This window comes from Belonocnema kinseyi, chromosome 9 (assembly GCF_010883055.1).
Source record: "Belonocnema kinseyi isolate 2016_QV_RU_SX_M_011 chromosome 9, B_treatae_v1, whole genome shotgun sequence".
Classification (NCBI taxonomy): domain Eukaryota; kingdom Metazoa; phylum Arthropoda; class Insecta; order Hymenoptera; family Cynipidae; genus Belonocnema; species Belonocnema kinseyi.
Window position 1 is genome coordinate 67930890 of NC_046665.1, and position 21744 is coordinate 67952633.

Sequence of the window (21744 nt, forward strand, 5' to 3'; positions counted from 1 at the left end):
AATACATCATATTTTGGAGAGGGGGGGGGGCGGCAGTGTAACGCAGGTGTTGAATCCTCAACTGTGATACGCAATATAAAGTTAAGGACATGGACTCTTTCGACTTCAAATGCGCTCATATGCGCCATAATTTTTTTTGTTAATTTTGAAAATTGCCCAAGATATGGAGGTAACAAAATATTACGAAGTGATGTACAACCAAATGAAAAATTTGCAATCCGCATTGATGCAGGGAGTTTTCTATGGGGATTTAAATGAGCTCATACGCGCCATAAGGAAAAAATGTTGCGCCAAATTGATAACCGAGTTGTCAACGATCTAAATGGGGGGGGGGGGCTAGCGTGATTTTTCTAAACTAATGACATTTTTCCAAATTCATTATACCTATCTTCCATAACTTCAAATGCGCTCAAATGCGTCACCACTAAAAAATTTTGCGCTAGCTAAATGACTACTTGTTACGATTCACTATCCGATGATATCTCGAAATAACATAAATTGCAAAATAAAAATGTATAATGATCTCTTAGTCTAGGATTTCAATTGCGCTCATATGCGCCACTTTCAAAATTGAAAAAAAAACATAGTCAACCCCCTTAATACCACTTGTTACGATCCACTTTACGATGATATCTCCAAATAACTTAAATTGCAGTATAAATATGTATAATTATATACATTTTATAAAAATATTATAATTCTTTATTTATATTATAATAATTTATTTATAATCGTATTAAGTGGTAATAAGGGGGTTGATTATGGTTTTTTGTCAATTTTGAAAGTGGCGCATATGAGCGCATTTTAAATCCTATCTGAAGAGATCATCACTAATTTTTATACTGCAATTTAATTGATTTAGAGACATCATCGAATAGTGGATCGTAACAAGTGGTAGTGAGGGGGTTGATTACAGTTCGTTGTCAATTTTGAAAGTGGCGCATATGAGCGAATTTGAAATTCTGTCTGAAGAGATCATTACAAATTTTTATATTGCGATTTAGGTTACGTGGAGATATCATCGGGTAGTTTAACAGTAGCAAGAGTTAATTGGGGTCTTGATTATTGTTTTTGTTAGTTATGAAAGTCGCGCATCTGATCGCATTTGAAACCCCATAGGGAAGTCACTAAATCAATGTGGATTGAAGAAAGAATCCATGTCCCTAACTTTATATTGCGCTCAGTTATCAATGTGGCGCAAAATTAATTAAATTTGTAATCAGAATAGCGTTTATCATTTATTTTTGTAAACTATTGTATTTTGCTCTTTTGTTATTGTTTTTTATTTGAGACTTTTGAGACTTGATCAAATGATACTCCAAAGCTGGGCACGGTTCGAGCCTCTATCTCCACCTCACAATTGTGCGTACATACCCTCCCTTCAGCCGCGCGCTCGTTTGTTCCGTTTTTCCTCGGAGAATCAGTATGTCGCATTCTTACACGGAAGAAATTTTGTTCCGTTTTTACTCGGAAAATTTGTTTGTTTCTGGAATAATTAGGGTACTCACCGAAGTCCTGGAACGGCGGTCACCGACCTCTGCTCTGGACTTGTTATCCATATGACATCAGGAGTCGGACTGCCATGAGCCGAACAACTCAACTGAGAACCAGTTGTATTAGAGAAAACAAGGGTGCTCGGTGGCTCTTGAACGAAGACCGGCCCCTGCTGCCCATTTGCGGTCCAACTGGAAGCTGAAACAAAAATCAATTCACTCTAGTTAAATTTAAAGAATAATTAAAATTGGAACATATTTTCTTGTCTTTTCCTTTTATTAAATTCATCGATGTAGGCGAGATTCGCCCACAAAAAGGTTTACTTCACGTATCTAATTATAGCATTTAAAATTTTTGTTATTTTGGACTACTTTGGCAAATAGGTTGAGTTCCAAAGGAAAGGTAGGGTTTCGAGAGATAGGGTTCCCGAGGGAATTGTTGGATCACGTGGATTGGCTTACGTGCTAAGGAATAAGGGGTCCCAAGTGATACGTGAAGTCCTGTAAGATAGCTTAAGTCATGAGACATAGGGATGGATGCCCCTTGATATAGCTGGTATTTCGTGGATTAGGTGGGGTTACGTAGAACAAAGGAGGTATTAGGGATAAAAAGGGGTGCCGAGGGATCAGGTGTGCTGATGGAAAAGGTCGATCCCAAAATATAGAGAATGTCCTGGAGGATAACGGGAATTTCGAGGGATAATTTATTTTTCGTGGGAAATGTTGGCTCCAAAGGGGAAGGCGGGGTTCTGTGCATTACGTAAGGTCCCATAAGATAAAGGGTCTCGAAGCATTAGCTGGGTCCCGTGAGATGGCTAGGACACCAAAGAATTAGAGGTTTTCGAGGAACAAAAGAGGTTCCGAGAAATAGAGGGTCCCCAAGAAAAAATTATGACGAACTAACACTAGCCCTAAATTTTGAGTCTGATAGCCCGCAGTTACGATACTCTCAAAAAGAACTATCCTCAAAATTATGAACGGACTAAAAAATATGATTCATTTCCTACTGCAAAAGCTATTATCTCTCTGGCCTGCAACCTGAATGAAAAAGGGAAATGATCCTTATTTGCGTTTCTCTTGGAGAGCTAATTTCTCATCTGTGGCTTGCAGGGGTTCCGTATAACGACCAGGACCGCTGGATATTCCAGGCTGGCTGTACATATGTACGTTCTGGCCGCGTCAAATCGGATTTTAAGCCGCAGAACGGGACGGGACGTCAAGAGGGACGTGCCGTGGCTAAATAATTCATGGGATGAATTATTTCTATTCCACGGTGCTCTAGGTAACGAGGATCGATCCTTCCAATCGCCTTATACCCGGTGATTTCATCAGAATTCCATCATAAGCAAGCAAAACGGATATTACTTCCAAGCCAAGATTTCCATTATTAAAACTAAAGGTATCAAGATTATGGCTGACTAAACATTGGCATGAAATACTTAACTCAAAATTGCGGACTGTACATCACGTGCAATGCTTATTTTTGCATGGCTGCCTATATGTCGATCTCTACTACTGGTATTTTAACTATCCTTTACCTTTCTAACTAAAATCGAGGTCTTCGATGGTTGTTCAGCTGCTCCTTCTAAAGAAAGCATCGAAAAAATCTCCGAGCGTTATTATTGCTAATAGTTGAGTTGTCAGGTACCAGAGGCTTCCCAATCTTCGACCGCTCGCTCTGAAAAATCTCACTTTTCAGAGTAAGCCCCCTTTCTTCGGCACACGTCACATATGACTGTTCATCGGCATAAAATAGTAAATCTTCAAATTTCTGAATATATATTAATCTGTATAACTTGGCTTTGAAATATTCTTAGATATCTGACTTTCCGTCTATATTTACTACTTGTATTTTAAATATCCGTTCAATACCCAAATAAGTCAATTTTGGCTACCGGTATTTTGAATATCCTGTAATTATCAAATAATACGTCGATGTATACTACTGTTCTTTTAACTATACGACTGCACTACTTCTTTTACTTCTTCTTCTTTACATGTCAGAGTATACGTCGATCTGCGCAATTATTCCTTTAAAAATCCTTTAAATATATGAGTGCACGTCAGTTTACACTAACTATTCTTAAAATGTCTAAGTATACGTCGATCTATACTACCTTACCAGTATACACTACTAATTCTTTAAATGTTTGGCAATGCATCGATCTGTGCAACTGATATTTGAAACAATGGGCAAGTATCTGACTATACGTCAATTCATACTACTGATCTTCTAAATATCCTTTAAACACCTCACTTTACCTCGATCTGTACCACTGGTATTTTACAGACTCTTTAAATTTCTGACTATACATCGATCTGCACTACTGATATTTTTAATATCCTTTTTACAAATGAGTAAACATATATCTGTACTACTTATTGGTGCTTTTAATATATAACTGCGTTTCGGAATTACGACTCATTTTTTAAATTTCTGACAATACATCGATCTGTATTACAGACCTTTGAAATATATCAATGTAAGTGGTTGCACGCTACTTAATCTTTAAATGCCTAAGTATACGTCAATATATACTACCGTTTCTTTGAATATATTATTGTCCATCAGTGTATAATATTACTACTAGTTCTTTAAATTTCTGAGTATACACCGATCCGTACTACTGGTCTGTTGAATATCCTTTAAATTTTCGATTAGACGTTGATTTAAACTTCTGATATTCGAAATACCCTTGAAATTTCTGAACATACGTATATCTTTACCACTGTTTTTTTTTAATTTACGACTGTACGTCGATATTACTACTTATTCTTTAAATTTCTGACAATGCGTCGATTTTTACTAGCGATGCTTAAATATGCTTTAAATAACTGGTGACACGCTGACTTATACTACTTATCCTTTACGTTTCACATTATTCGTCAATCTTTACAACTGATGCTTTAAATAAGTGACTATATGTCGGTATAAGCTGCTTACTTTTTAAATAGCAAACTAGTATACTAATAATATTGGCGACATGTTAATGATTATTGTAAAATAGTTTCAAGAAATAAAATGTAGACTTCCAAAAATTCTTGAAGTGTCTTACCTTGTAGAAAAAAAGTATTTACGCTACGATCCTGTGGTTTTTTATTCGGCTCATACAGTGACCACTGGGAAAAATAGACAAATACTAGGAAACTGTTTTTTAAGTCTGCATCCTATATAAATTGAAAATATGAAAAATAAGAATAATGAGGAAAACTTGGTTATTCATACCCCTTTGTTACAAGCTTTTTGTTTAGACCGACTTTCTTCAGGGATAACTCAAATGGAAACTCTTGGCATGTAGAATTGATATGAAAATTAAAATTTCTTATGGTATAGATTTTTTATATCAGTGGTTTAATAACATTAAACATTCGAAAAATGGACATTATTAAAATTTAAGTCTACAACTACGAAAAAATAACTTGAGGCCACGTGCCAAATTCTTTTTCAACTGATTTGAAGAAAATACTTATGATTTTAATTTACACCTAAAATTTATTATTCAAAGTATATAAAGTATGCAATACTAATAATTTGATTTCAAAGAAAATTCTATAAAAACTTTTGTGGTAATTCAAAGAATCGCTTGACCGAATCAGCAGATATTGGAAATGGAAAGAAGCAGAAAGTAATTTCAATTGAGTCTCGAACGTCGCGCTCATTCCGCATTCCTGCCTCGTGGGTACGCTCATCGTAATGCTGCTAAAAAAGAAAAACGACTAAGGGATAAAAAGGAGTAAAAAGTGTCCCTCAACGAATCATAGGGTCACCTCCACTGATACGAAATGCTTTAGATCGTAGAAATATAAACACGATTAAATCGTTCTGACAGCATCGTTACTAGAGAATATCGACTATCGACCCTGTGATTTGAACGAGAGTTCCTCTCGAAATAAAGTCACTGGCGTCGTCCAATCAGTGAGGAACTTCCGTATGTATGTAGTTTGTAGTAAGTCCCCCCAGGTTCTGGAAGTGCGCTTCAATGCCCAGGTTCCGAGAGGCGAAGAAGATTGCATGTGCTATTGATGCGGCGCGGCGGTCCACCAACTTTCGTACAGTTTCATCCATCGACCTGACTTTTACGAGACCAACGATCCCGCCGAGCCACCCGAGTCAGTCGATACGTTTGCGTCGTCAGTAACAAGAGCTATCGATCACTTCTAGAGCATGCCAGCCCGGATGACATTCGACTCTCATTGGTAGTTTCTATCCAAACTTTTTACCAGGGATTTCGTAGTAGGAAAAAGCGGGAAAAAGGATGAAAATGCCATCTATTATTAGCTAATTAAAGGAGCAAAGTTTCTAATGAGATAGCAATCGTCGTAAAAGTGCTTTTTCATATAAGAAAACATACATTAATTAAGTAAGGATAATTTCGGAAATTGTAGACCTCTTCTCCTGATATTATAAGGCTTCTTAAGATTTTAAGATTTGCAAAACAAACTATTGTGGAATACTACCAGTGGTCTCACTTAAGTACCACTCGAGATTGTTTTACGGAGTTTTGTTGTAATACCTGGAACCTGCCCTAAAATAATACTTTCTTTTTATAGTGGCACCATTCTTATGTAAGAATTTATATTTTTTACATAATATATCAATTTTGTTCACTGTAAACGAGGTTTTAAATGATTTTAAAAGATTTGAAAGTATTTTAACAGATTTCAAGGCATTACGAGGGGTTTAATAAGAATTTCCAGAGATTGATAGATCTTGAAGATTTTAAAGGAATTACAAAAATCTTCGCGAATTTCAAGAGATTTTAAGATACTTAAGAGATCAGGGAATTTTTGTGGGATTTCAAGGATTTTGCGGGATTTGAAGACATTTCATGTGGTACCGAATTATTATCACAAATTTTAAAGGATATCAGGGGATTTCAATGCGACGATGATTTAACAGGATTTAAAGAGATTTTTCTATAAGATTTAACAAGATTTCAGGGGATTTCAAAAGATTCTCAAAGATTTCAAAGGATTTGAAGGGATTTCATGTGATACTTAAGTATTTTCACGGACTTTAAAGGATATCAGGATATTTTAATGGGATTTTGAAAAGTTAAGGAGATTTAAAAAGATTTCATTAGATTGAAAAAATGCCAGGTATTAAACGATATACAAGAAATTAAAAAAAAATTGCAAAGATATCAAGGTATTTCATCTGATTTTAAGAGATAATTCCACAGTATATCCATGGGGTTTTAGAGGATTTAGTAAGATATGAAAATATTTTACGGACATTTCAAGGATTTCAAGGAAGCTCATACGATTTGAAGTATTTACACAGCTTTTAAAGTGTTAGTGAGATTTTAAGGGATTTTAAGAGATTTCAAAATGATTCACAAGATTTGAAAGAATTTCATAGGATTTCTTGTGATGCCAAATTATTTTCACGACTTTTGAAGAATATTACGGAATATTACTACGATTTCAAGGATTTAAAAATATTTCAAGAGATATCAAAAGATTTCCGGGGACTTCACAAGATTTTGAAAAATTGAAAAGCATTTGTAAAGATTTTAAGAGATATTAAAAAAATTTCAAATTATATTAACTGATCATAGAGGATTTCGTAACATTTTAAAAGATTTCATGAAATTGCAAAGGAGTTCCGGATGATATAAAAGATTTCAAGGGATTTAGAAGGATTTTAATGGATTTAAAATGATTGTAGTGTATATTATAAGGAATTTCAAGAGATTCTGAAAAATTAACAGAGAATGCAATGATTTGAATTAATTCATAAGGGATTACAAAGATTTGAATAGATCCCGTAAGATTTTGAGATATTTAACTGAATTTCAAGAATTTTAACTGGGTTTTAGAGATGTTGAGAAATTTTCACAAAATAAAAATGATTATGAGGGCTTTTTACAGGATTTTCAAGATTTCAAGGATTTTTACCACTTTAAAGAGTTTCAAGAAATTTCTAGGGGGCTCAACCGCTTTACAAGAATTTCAAGTGTTTATGTATGATATTATTCATACAATTTTAAAAAGACTTCAAGGCGAAACAGGCGTTGTTAATTATCATATTTTAAAAATTAAGGATATACCCACCAGTACAGATATTTGTGAGATTCCTCTCACCAGAAAAAGCCTCACTTAAATAATAAACGCTCCAAAAGGGAGGATTGTTGATTTGCACAGGATTTTGAAGATTTCAGGCGATTTCAAGTATTTGTAAAGTTTTTAAAAGGTTTTGACCGATTTTAAGAGATTTTGAAATCATTAATCGGATTTTAAAGGATTTTACAGAATTTTATGTGGCACCGTAGTATTTTTACGAATTTTGTAGGATATTAAGGAATACTATTGAGATTACGAGGATTTTGAAGGAATTTATAGATATTTTAACAGGCTTCAGTTGACTTCAAGAGATTTGAAAAAATTCGAAGCATTTTACGAGATTTTAACGTGACCTAACGTTGTCCAATAAATATTATACATCGTTCCTGTAACGAGGTCCCTTGAAATATTATAATTATTTTTAATTTATTTTATTACTTTGTAAACCCAAGTTTCCGGTAAACATTAGTGCTATGAAGTAAATCACTACATGCTGGGAATGAAATGCTCACACAGGTAAGTGGAGGACTAATATTTTTATTGTAGAGTAATAGAAAACTGGATAGAAATAAATTTTACATTACAGATATAAATGGCAAAATTAATATACACAGTGAACCCTGGAAATAGGGCCCCCTTATATAGTCCTCCCGAGAATTGACGCCGCGGCACAATTTGTTGAAAAAGGAGCTGCGCGGGGTGAGCGGCGGTCGCTCTAACGTAAAAAAACAAAAGTTTTTTTCTACGAAATGGCACCTTTATCTGGGTAATTCCCCACCTCCCTAAACCAAAAACCGTCCCAGTTTCAGAGTTTCAATGTGTGTTAAAACTCCAACTCTTCCTAATTTTTATTCTTAAACTTAGGAAATCTTTCAAGAACTAAAAAATAGAATAAAACATCATCATGGTAATTTACGAAAAACAAAATACCTAAATTCAAAAATATTCAAAGTATATTTTTCATAACAGTACACATCCAGAATTCTTTTCTTTAATTTTTAAACTTAATTAAATTAAAATAAAATTTAACAGAACAGTTAGAAGTGAAGATTTCAAATTGACTAAGAATATTCCAGATTTAAAATAAAATCGGTTTCAGCTAAGCAGCAAGTATCGTTGCACCAAAAAATTAATTTTTTACATTCCTGCGAACTTGAGACATAGACGCGTTACCACACTTGGTGTCATATCATGAATCTCCACCAATTAAATGAAGTAAAGTGATTTTTCCCCTACCTCTCCCAGAGCTTCGTTTCAAAGCAGTTCTATTTCAAGTTTCTTAGTGCCAAGTGTGAAGAAGGTCTTCCTTGTCACGAAAAGTGAATACAGATAAGAGTGAATTCTAAGCGGGAGATTTTTACCCGTTTAACACTGAGTTTCCCTACTTCGCCCAACGTGAATAATAAGGATAGGAGAACCCGAAAATAGATTTCAGTGTCGATATTCAGGTTTTAAAGTTAAACCATAAAAATAGTTGAACGAAAACGGGTAAGGAGTCTTATTTAAGATTCAAACAGAAATGATTAAGGAGTTAAAAAAACGAAACGCAGGTGATTAAGAAGCTTGAAAAATATTGAAACGAAAATGGTTAAGGAATTACAAAGGTCTAAAGTCCTAATCGAAAAAAATGCGATTTATCCACTTCAAAGGGAATCTATCTAATATCGCTTTTTCGGATTATTTTGGGCGGTCGGCAGCCCTGTGATAAATAAAGTTAACATTATGTACTGAATTGAATGTCTAAATTTGGAAAGAAAAGTAAGCGGAAAAGGAGATATATATTAAACAGAATAGTCAAGGGGGAAGAACAAGGAAACCAATAAGCATGAAACAAATGTCAAGTTGGTGAGTACCATTGCCCCTTCTCATAATTCAGCTGTTTGAATTCCGGGGCTATTCATTAACAATGTTAAATATGCAAATTATTTAGTGTGTTTAAAGAATAGGGTCGTCACATCCTCTACATCTATTGATTTTTTAACAAAAGTTCCAACTTCGGATGCAAAAAACTAAAAAAATTTCAATTGTTTTCAATCTTCCACATTTTTCATGTTTATCAAAAATCATTGGATTTAAATGTAATGATTATTTTTTAGAAATACCAATTTCAGATGAAAAACACCAACATACACTACCGCCGAAAATTGCCGGTACGAATGACGAGTGTTATATTAAAAATTTCTGCTGACTTGGACGCGTGATTTCTCGTTCGAAACAGGAGCAAAGATCTTTTTTGAAAAACCTTCAGAAAGTTTACTAACTTCAGCGTAAGATGACCTTTAATAGAGATATTTTTGACCTTTTAAAGAGATTACATCCCTTGAGAAGTTTAAAAGAAAATGAAAGAATTTCTCGAATCTTGTATCTCAACTTCAATTTGTGGCATGGCCTAGAAAAGTTGTAACAAAAATCTAAAATTCATACCCCAAAGTCTTTAAAAACTTATCCTTAATTCAAGGCAATAAAAAATTTAAAATCTTACAGGTTCTCGAGATACGAGGAAAGAAAGAGATATGAGGAAAGAATTACCACTTTTTGAGATTAGTCCTCTAGCTTCTTAAAAATAAAGTCAAAAGTTTGGCAATTTGCTTAGTTTGATAGTGTAACAGTACTAGAAAATTATCCGATAGCATGTGGTAAAATTTGTTTTTCGCAAATTTTCATTATTTTCATATTATGTCTCCTAATCTTGTAAGTAATTCATTGCATAACATTACTATAAAAGAAAAAGTTCGTATTTGAATCATAATTCACAATAATATAAACAAATTTCATTAACAAATATGCACTTCAGGTGTTTTTAAAAGAAAATCACCGTTTTTTAAGTATGTAATTATAATTGGCGAACTTGAGGCAGTTTGAATACAAGAGATGTGTGAACAATAAATTTCATCATTCTTATAAGCACATTTCATAGCAGAAAAAACGGCCGGAAATATGTCTTTTTCAGTGTCAATTGAGTGAAAACTGCCGCAATTACCTCAATTTGTTAGTGCAACGATACTGAAACATAGTTCAATAGTGAAAATGGAACCAACAACTTTTTTAACAGAAAAATTATTTGTTAAAAGTTCATTTACTTACATTTAGTGATTTATATAATATTATTTCTCATCTTGGGACTAATTTATCTCATAACGTTACTATGATAAAGATATTTCGTGTTTTAATAATTATTAACAACAATATGAACAAATTATCTTAAAAATAGGTATTTTGGGTGTTTAACAGAAAAAATAAATTTTTTTCATCCACTACTTTTAAATGATTTCAGTTCACGATTGTTAAATGATGTATAGTTTAAAACAAGAATAATCATGAACGTTTGGTTCAGGGAGATGAGATAATGTTTTGGTAAAACCACGTACCATAACGTATGCGATTTAGCTTATCAACTCTGGGAGAAAATCTTTCTTTAGACTCGTGGGTGTCCCGACTTTTTATTTGTAAAAGAATTTATTTATAACAATTATTAAATTCATTGTTCAATCATTCCTTTTATTCAAACCCCCTTGTTTGGGCCAACTGTAAGTACTGAATAAAAAAACGAACTTTTTTTCTAAGAAACAGCCAAAATACACATTTGTTAATGTAATTTGTTCATATTATTGTTGATAATTACTCTAATATGAAATGTCCTTATTATAGTAAAGTTATGAGATGAATTTGTCACAAAATCAGAAAGGATGATATAGAAATGATCAAAATGTCAGAAAATTACCTTTCAACAAATAGATTGTTTATTAACAAATTTGTTGGTTCATATTTCACTATTGAATTATCTTTTAGTATCGTTAAACTAACAAATTAAGATAATTGCAGAAGTCTTGCTCAACTGACACTGAAAAAATTCTTTTTCCGGCCTTTTTTTTGTTATAAAATTTGTTATAAGAATTATGAAATTTATTGTTGAGTCGTCTCTTATATTCAAACTGCCTCGGGTTAGCCAATTCATAAGTATATACTGAAAAAAAAACGGTGTTTTTCTTCAAAACACACCTCAAGTGCACATTTGTTAATGAATTTTATTTATATTATTGTTAATTATTATTCAAATACAAACTTTTTCTATTAAAGTGATGTTATGCGATGAATTACTTACTATTAATGTTGCACTATCAAACTCAGCTAATTGCGTAACTTTTTACTCACTCTATTTCCAAGAAGCTAGAGGACTAAACTAAAAAAATGGTCATTCTTTCCTTATATATTTCTTTGTTTATAAAAAAACTGGAGACCTTTTTCTGAAATCGGCCTCGACGACTGTCTCCGAAATTTCATCAGCTTTAAAAAAAACATCGCAATCGGTCCACAGGTTCAGTCGGAGTCGTATTCTGAACCAAAAAATGTACGTTTTCCCCGCTGTGCGACAGGAGTGATCACCGACTGAAACTCGAAGCAGATACGCTTGGATATTTTTAGTCGTATCTCGAGAATCTATTAAGACTATTGCAGTTTCATTGGCTTCAATTAGAGATAAGAGTTTAAAGATTACGTTCTGTGAATTTCAGTTTATTCTCATAAGTTCCATAAATTACAGCATGAGTTGAAGTTTAAGAACAAAATCTGAGAAATTTTCGGTGAGCACCGCTCTCACTATGTTATCCTTTACTTGGCCTTTGCTGACGATTTCAGAATAAAACTCTGTTCGTTTTTTTAAAGAAATTTTTCTTCTGAAGTAGGTTCACCTGCAGAAGATTATACCGATCTCCAGGTCGACCAAAGAAGTTAACTAGATATCCAAGTATTTCCGAGCACGTTCTTCGAAGAAGTTTTCCACAAAGAAATTATACAGATCACAAAGCCGAGAAAACAAGTCAACCTGATATCTAAGTATTTTTTGCAATTTTCACCACATCACCCAAAAAAGTCAACTCAATATCCCGGTATTTTTCGTGCACCTTCCCCGGGGAAGTTTCCCACCAGGAGATTACACTGATCATCAGCTCGAACAAAAAAGTCAAGTCAATGTCCAAGTATTTGTCATGCACCTTTTCCGGGGAAGTTTTCCAAGAGAAGATTATACTGATCATCAAATAAACCAATAAACTCAACTTGATATCCAGGTATTTTTCATGCAACTTTTTCTGAGAAAGTTCTCCTTCGGAAAATTGTACAGATCACCTTCTAAAAAATATATCCTTGATGACTTTTGAACCATTAGATACATTAAAAAAAAACGTTACTCATCGACTTTTTTAAATAGTTGATTGCTCTCAAAATTCTGTATAAAATGAGCCCAGGGTGAAGCCAATTTGTGTCATTTTTAAGTAGAGATTGCAAATATAGTGCAAATTTTAATGTTTTTTTTTAATTTGCAATAACTTCCGAAGTAATCAACATTTCTCAATGTTCTTGGGCTCATTTTGAAGCTATTTTTCACCACATCATAACTGCTTATGTGTATGAATCGTAAAGATTTTTCATCGAATTGCAACAACTTGAAGTCGTAACAAAAAAGTTGCAAAAATTGTAATATTCTTTTTGGTAACAACATTTTTTTTTAATATGTGAAACATATAGTCATGAAGTTCCTATGTAATTTTCTCAAAATATCCATTTATTAAGTTTTATTTTGATTTTCCTAATGATAAGATGTTTTCAAATTTTAAGATTTATACTCATAAGCAATTGCAATCTCTTCTTAAAAACTACACAAAGTGGCTTCACCCTGGACTTAGTTTATACTGAATTTGGAGAGCAATCAACTATTTGAAAATAGATTTTTTAGTGCTGGAAAAATTAAAATCTTCGTTGACATCTTTTATTGCGTTCTATGATTAGAATCAAGAACATTTAAGATAGACCGTGAATTTGGAATGATCTCCTAGTAGGAATCTTCCCCGAAGAAGGAATATAGAAAATACTTGGATATCGTGTTGAATTTTTGGTTCACTTGTTGATCGTTATAATCTCTTGCATATACATCTCCCTGGAAAAGTTACCAAAAAAATAACTGGAAATAAAATCAACACCTGGTATTGGTCGACCTAGTGAACGGTATCATCTTCAAAAGAAAAAGTTCTTTGAGGAAACGAACCTGGTTCGATTGTGAATTTGTCATCAAGCGCCAAGTAAAATATAGCATAAGAGAGCGCTCTTTTACTCCATTTAATGTTTTCCTAAAAACTTCAAGTAATGAAAATCCAATGAGGTTTTCAACAATATTTTCAGGCCATTTTTTTAAATTTCTCAGCTCCACACCGAAACCCTTCTAGTTTCAGTCAGATGACCATCAGCCTTTTCGTCGTACTTTTCTCCCAGCAAAATCAATTCGACAAATCAAAAGAGCATAAGCGCTCAAGTTTGGCATTTCAAAGGACATGAGCGGCAAAATATGGAATTCCGAAAATGTATAAACACCGACATTTGTCATAGCACAAGGTCAAAAAAAGATTTAAACCACTTTGTTAACGACTATATTAACTTAATGGACTACCAAGCATTTTTTCTAAGCGATTACTCTCTGCTTTGACTACTTATTTTAGATAGGATAAATTTTCTACTCTATAGAATTGGGATTATTTTGAAAAATGCTTTTGTAATGACATCAAAGCTATTTATTAAACCTTCCTAATATTTTAGAAATATGTCCACATCAGAAACTAATTTCCATTTAGAATCGATGCGAAATCCTATTCATGAAATTACCGTTCGATCGCGAGGTGGCGAGATCGCGGAAAATAATCAGCGATGAACGTGAATCTCGTCGACACGTCCCCCCCCCCCCCGCACCCCTGATGATTTGTGTGAGCGGCGATGGCGGTGGTTCGGTGAATATATAGCTAGTAGCTAATCCGTGCTCGATGAATTACGCAATTTCTAATTTCCGGGTGACGGCAATGGCAACGCGAGGTGCGAAGATGGCGAGAAACTGCGAAATTGCAACTGTCGGATCTCATGCCACGGGCTTTAAGGGTACCATATATGTAGTACATACGTGTGCACTTACTGTCGCTATATCTATAATATGTTTGCACCTCCAATGACCTTGGCGGGGGGGGGGGGTAATTAATGTAAGGTTCTTTTCTTTTGCAGAATATCATTTTTTATTTATTTTGACCTTAGGGGACGTTCAAAAACGACTTCAAGCTATTTTGACAATTTTCTATTTAATCCCCACTTCCGTCACATATCATCACACAAAGCCTAAGCTCGTCTCTCAAAACGGCAACCCAAAGATTTTTCACGGAAATAGGGAAAAAGTAGAGGAATAAATTCTTTTAAATAAAATAAATGCGCAGGTGCCATATTTAATTAAATATAAATCGGTGCAAATTTCCAAATCGAAATATGTGGCATTTTGAACAAGAAATTGGAATTTTCGAACAAAAAAGATTAATTTGATATCAAAAGAGATAAATATTCAACGAAAATTTTTAGTTTTGAAGCTAAAAAATTGAACTTTTCAGTTGACTTTTCTATGTTGACTTTAAACCCAACAAATGAATTCTCAACCCAGATAGATGGCTTCTGAAACAAATAGTTAAGTTTTAAACAACAATAAATGGATCACTAACTAAACTGTTGTACCTAAAACCAAATGGTTGATCTTTAAAGCAAAAGTGACAAAAAAAAGTAAAAAAAATTGTTAAAGTTTTAACTAAAGTGTCGAATTTTTAAACTACGAAGTTGAATTTTCGACCGAGGATTTTTCCACCAAATAACATCAATTTTCAGTCTAGAAGGATGAAAAGGACAGTTTTAACAAAATAGTTAAGTTTTCGACATAAAACGATGAATTTTCAATCAAGTAGTTGAAGTATGATAAAAAGAATTTATAACAAACCAGTTACATTGACAAATAAATAATTGACCTTCTAAGCAAAAGTACCTAATTTAAAAAAAAACTTGACTTCTTAACTAAATAATTAAATTTTTTACGAAATGATCGAATTTTTGAACAAAAAACATTAAAGTACAACTAAAACTCCGTTTATTTTCAACCCAATAGTTGAATCTTTGAGCAAAAAAAAAAGAATTCTTTAAAATATAGTTAAAACAAGAACTTTTATAGCAAAAAATATGAATTATTAATCCAAAAATATCAATTTACTATAAATTTTTTAGAATTTTTTGGAAAATACTTAAATCCAGAATTGTTCTACCAAAAAATATTCATCTTTAAGACAAAAATATGAATTTTCAAGCCGAAAAACCTCATTTGTTAGAATAAAAGTGATTTCACAATCCAAAAGGACGTATTTTGTATCCAAAATGACGAATTTTTAACAAAATAAATCAATTTTCAACAGAATAGTTAAATTGTCAATAATATTATTAAAATTATAACAAAATAGAGAAATTTTCTACGAAAATAATATAACATCTTATTATAGAACTATCTTCAACTGATAAAATGAATTTTTAACGAAATAGTTCAAGTTTCAACTAAGCTGATAAATTATAAATCCAAGTGATTAATTTTCTACTAAGAAAGACGAGTTTGCATTAAAATACTAAAATTTTTAACCAAGTTGTTGAACTTTCACCTAAAGCTAACAAAATACAAGCAACAAGGAAATAATGAATATTTTGATATAAAAAATACTAATTATCAACAAAAAATTTACGAACTTTTTAACATAATAATTCAATCTTTAGCGTTTATAGTTTTTTTTCTGTATCTAAAATCTTTACTCCATCAAAATCATAAAGGTCATCTTCTTCATGAGCGTGTTTACAAGGGCATTAGATCTTTTATCGTTTTTACAATCGTATATGTGTTCTTTCATACGTTTTTCTGTTTTTCTTTCTGTTTGTCCAATATAAATACCATCACAACCTTTACAGTCAATACCATAAACTACGTTAGATTTTTGTCTTTTGTTTAATGGATCTTCGCCTATAGTGAAACATTCAAAATTATCTTTGTTCGAAACTAAAACCAACTTGATACTAGAGTTTTTACAAATTTTAGTTATTGTTTTTTGTGGTGCTCGATATAAGGAATAACCATATACGTTTTTTTGTCGTGTTGTATTTGTCTATGTAAGTTGTTACTTAATTTTGTAATATATTCAAATCCGGATTTTTCTGGAAGATTAGAGAGAGATACAAGAATACTGGAGCAGTCAAAGCCCTTAGAAATTGAAGCAAGCTAATAATTCACATAGAAGATATGGAAAATCAACTTAGATTCCTTTTGAAATGTAGAAAAAATAGCATTCTTCCACTACACATTATTAATTGCACCCCTAACATAAAATTTAGATTCAAAACATCATATAACATCTACAGAAAGAATTGTTTAAGATTTAATGTTAATATACTTGACGGTGGAATTGCAGACATATGTGCAGAACTTCGCAACTTAGAGAAACAAAAACTTAATTTAGATAGCCAAATAAATAACATAATAAATACTTAAAATATACAGGAATACAAACAATCATAAAACTTATATATAGACAAGTATGTAACTTATATATAGACAAGTAAGTATTTGTGGATTTAGCAATTTAGCAATAAACGAAGATTTGATAATTACAAGAGCAGACAAGTGAAAAGTGACTATAATAATGTCCAAAATTGATTATTTAAACCAATGTAAGGTTATGTTGAGTGACACTGATACGTATATAGAGGAGAAAAGAGATCCTACTGGTAAAATTGCTAGAGAGTTAAATAAAATTATTATTTAAGAAGAAAAACTAAAAAACATAGATGGTAACACAGGGAAAAATTTAAAATATCACAAGGGTCATGTACCTCGCTCTTATATTTTGTCCCTCATGACTATGAGTTAGTGTCTTTCGATGTTACGTCACTTTTCACCAGTATACCAATCAACCTAGTTTTAGCTTACGATAAACTCTAATGGAACGAAATAAAATAACACACAAATCTGAAAAAATATATCTTCCTTAAACTATTAGATTTCTGTTTAAATAACGCATATTTTATACATAATTGTAAATTTTAGACAGAGAAATTAATGGAGTCTCTATGGGTTCACCTATTTCTTCAGCTGTTTCAGATTTAATAATGAAAAATATGGAAAACAACATTTTAAAATCACTGCCATATGAAGTTAAATTTTTTATAAACATGTGGATGATGACCATTCGTTCGTTCCAAGTAACAAAATTATAGACCTTTACAATAAACTTAACAAATACAATAACATAATTTAATTCACTTTTAAAAGAGAAGAAAACAATAGAATTAACTTTCTAGATTCTACTATAAACAAAATAGAAGGCAAATTAATTTTAGATTGGTACCAAAAACCAACCTGGTCTTGTAGAAACCTTCATTTTAACCGTTATTGTGATTTTAAATACAAACTTAGTGTAGTAAATTCCTTATTTGACAGAGCAATCAAATTATCTAACCCTATATTCTAGGATAAAATTTTTAATTTAGTAAAAAATACCCTCTTAGACAACAATTATCAAGAGATTTCGAGAGATTTTACGCGACTTCAAAGAATTTCAAAAGATGCCGAAGCATTTCGACCGATTTTTAAGGGGATGAACTTCTGAAAACCGCTTACATTTGATTAATTCGAAACTTCGTATACCTATGTATTTGACGCGCTAATTTTTTACGCGATAAATATGCAAAATCGCGGGAATACTGCTACATGCTTAACGGTGAACAAATGGGGCAATGGCAAAACAAATATTGCCACGAAACATGAGGGGACAAATGGGGATGGTATGCGTCCTACGTTATTTCTGTGACCAATTATAGGAAGTCCTTCCCGCCTCCATAAGACGCTGGAAAGGGAGTCGTGTGTCACCTAAGTTTTACCTGTGGCCAGTCATAAGGGTACCATCCCGCCATAACACTCCATAACACGTTGGAAAGGGCGTCGTGCCTGACTTGAGTTACTTCTGTGGCCAGTCCTAGGTGTGTCTTCCCGCCCCGTATGACACGTTGCAAATGATGTTGTGCGTGACCTAAGTTATTTCTATGGTGAGTCATAGGGGTACCTTCTCCCCCTTCATGGCCAATTATAAAGGGGATCTAGTGTGACCTGAGTTACTTCTGCAGCCAGTCACGGAGGTGCCTGTCCGCCCCCATGAGACGTTGGAAAAGGGATCGTGTGTGACTTAAGTTATTTCTGTGACCAGCCATAAGGATGCCTTTCCGCCCCCCATAAGACATTGGAATAGGTGTCGTGTGTGACCTAAGCAATTCTACACTTCGTACCGACATTTCCTACTTTTCTCGAAAACTGTCAATCATAGGGTGAAAATATAAATCACACATTAAATATCTATTTTTAAAAGATATACAACTTTTGTTTGAAGTTTTTTTGTAATTTTTTATTATTTACTGTAATAAACGAAAAAAAACATGCAATTTTCATAGTTTTTTTGGGTTTTGACCTTGAAAATCAAATTTGCAGGTATTTTTACTATTATATTCGTGATCATCGCGTCAAAATACATAGGTACACGGAGTTTCAAATTAATCGGAGTTAAGTGCTTTTCTGAAGTTCAACTCTAATGGATCTTTGAGCAATACAAAAAAATGTGTAACTACTATAAGGATGCATAAGTAACTACTATAAGGTTGCATTTCAAAATGAATTGATACTATTTTTAATATTATTAAATGAAAAAAAATCTTTATGTACGATGAAGAATATTGAAAAAGTTCCCGAAGGTAGATACGATTCTTTTAAAGCTGTCTTGCGATCTTCGGAATGGGATGTTAGATTTTCAATAAAACTTCGGAACAGTGAATGTTGGGTCGCCTTACGTGAGTGGCGTCACTTTTTATGAAGTTTTAACTCTCTTCTGTATCTTTTAATCAAGTATTTGAAGAAGAGAATTTCGTCGACTGACTCGATTCTACAGGGAGTTACCAGTTCCATTTTGTTTCGAAAAAATATTTACCTTAACGCGGACAAGTCTATAAAGCTGAAATTAAAACTTCTGGTGAAATAAGAGAGAACTTTCAATTATTAAATTAAAAATAAATAAAAAATTCTTTAACGATATGGAAAATATTTATCAGAATAACCCACAAGATGTACCTTCCATATAAATTTCTCCTGTGATATAAATATGAAAATGCATTTGTTTCGAGAATGTAAGCCAGAAGAGACGTTCGTATTCTGTCTCTCACTTGGGCTACCATCTCGCAAATTTCTTGGTTCACAGCACTCTTCCATTTTCATCAATTTCATTGCTCAGAGCCTCGGAGAATGCAGATTAATTTTTCTGAGCGGCTCGGTGCACAGATATGCGCGACAACATTCAAGAAACTCCAAAAAGGAGGCAGAGTAAATTCCACCCTTATAAAAATCTACTTCGTTTGCAATCCACATCCCTTGCATATTTTAAACTTTGACACTTAATATCAGGCTATCTTGATAAAAAGAAAATAGAATTTACATTTTCTAATTTATATAAGGTCGTTAACAGAACGATATATACCAAAAGTACGTACTTTATAAAATAGTAATGGTGTGTTTATGGTATGCAAAATCAATTGCAATTTAGTGAAATATTTTTTCTTTGTCAATTTTCACCAATTTCTTAGTTCCATTTCTTTATTCACGTGGTAGTTCATCTCCCAATTTGAGCTAGGATTTAAATTTTTAGAAAACGAACATGCGCGCTACGCGTGCGATTATTATTTTCTTTGTTCTACGTAACCTTTAAATTTAAACATAAAATTAATAATAATACAAACAATTTTTTTCGTAATTTCTATTACCTACAACGAAAGAAAACAACAAGCATTTTGATAATTATTGAAAATTGATATCTTAACTTTATAATGAATGTATCACATTTTTATAATATAAAGTGTATATATAATCAAAACGCTGCCTGAACTCTTTCGGTTTTTTTGCGTTCACACTTCTCCTAGTAATTCAGCGCATCCAAACCTTCGTTTACATGTAATAAGCTGCTATTGGCAGCCATTTTCGAGCGAAAAACCAGTCTAAAGAATCTACGCACGTTAGAGGTCTTTCTTAAATCACGTTACTAAATTCGAACTATTTTTTAACCCCACATTCCCCTTCGTTGGCTATGGTAGTTTTTAACTACCCCCCCCCCATCGAAAAATAACCTAGCTCAAAAGTCTCTTAAAACTGAGGAAGTAGAGTGTTTCTTCCGGAAAAAAGGGGAATAATAGGGAAATAAATTCTTTTTAGGCTATTTCTAGTCGTTCCGATAAATTGAGGGAGTTGGAAAAAGGCATGGACTGTTAGTCCGAACCACTAACCAAGCTTATAAAAAATATTGGATTAGTCATTCTAAATTTCAGAACGGCAAGACACTTCGCTATTTTTGATAAAATTAATGTATATACTATATTAAATTCAATATCAAACACTTAAATTTCCATGATTTCAAGTCGAAACATATTGAATTTTCATAAAAATAGTTCAATTTAAAAAAAACAGGGTATTCCTATTTGAAAAATACGAATTTTCAAGAAAATACATCAATTTTCTACGAAGTTTGGAATTTTTATGCCAAAAAGACGAATTAACCACAAGATTATAGTATTTTTAACCTAAAATGCTGTTTTTCAAGATAACAGTTAATTTTAATGAAAATAGTTTACAAATCAATTTAATTTTAACCCAAATACATGATTTTCCAGCAAAAAAGAATGGGCGGCCTCTTACATGGACGGTGATGCGCAGAAGTTTCAATTTACGGTTAGTTCAGGTGATAGCTTATTGAGTTTGTAACCGGAAAGTCAAGGACCAATTCCTGCTGTCTTTATTTCTTGCTATTTTTTTCATTAAATTTTATTGCATTTGACAATAAATTTATTTAATTCAAGTCAAAAAATTCGTTTTTATCATTTTATTTACATACAAAACTTGCTTTCTCAACCTTTACTACTTTTATTATTACACCATTAAGTCATTTCCCTTTTGGGGTAGGCGTGACTCACTCGGTAGGGAAAAGGAGTTGTGTGTGGAAGGGGTAGAGATTTTTCAGATTGATCCAGAATTTTCGTGCTATTTAAGTAAATAACACGTTCGTCCCGAAACACTGCTCCGACCTAGGTTGCTGATCAATCTCTCTAGCAATCACCCCAAGCGAAGAACCTCACGAAGTCGTTATGTAAGGGTCCCCACTTGGGTCCATTAGTAGCTAAGGTCTTTGTTTCAGGCGTTATTCACTCTACTGACACTCTTTTTATTAACTATTTGCCGCCATACTTTCCTGTCCTGGCATACTTCTCTAGCTTCTTTTAT

At 32.8% G+C, this 21744-nt stretch overlaps 1 protein-coding gene across 1 annotated transcript in view; it reads right to left on the reverse strand.

The window, feature by feature from the left end:
- The window catches only part of LOC117180138 (Down syndrome cell adhesion molecule-like protein Dscam2), a 274387-nt gene that overhangs the window by 205546 nt on the left and 47097 nt on the right, over positions 1-21744 (reverse strand). Inside the window, exon 2 of the mRNA XM_033372479.1 lies at positions 1509-1692. Within this exon, the coding sequence (XP_033228370.1) occupies positions 1509-1692 (184 nt within the window). The remainder of the gene's footprint in view (positions 1-1508; positions 1693-21744) is intronic.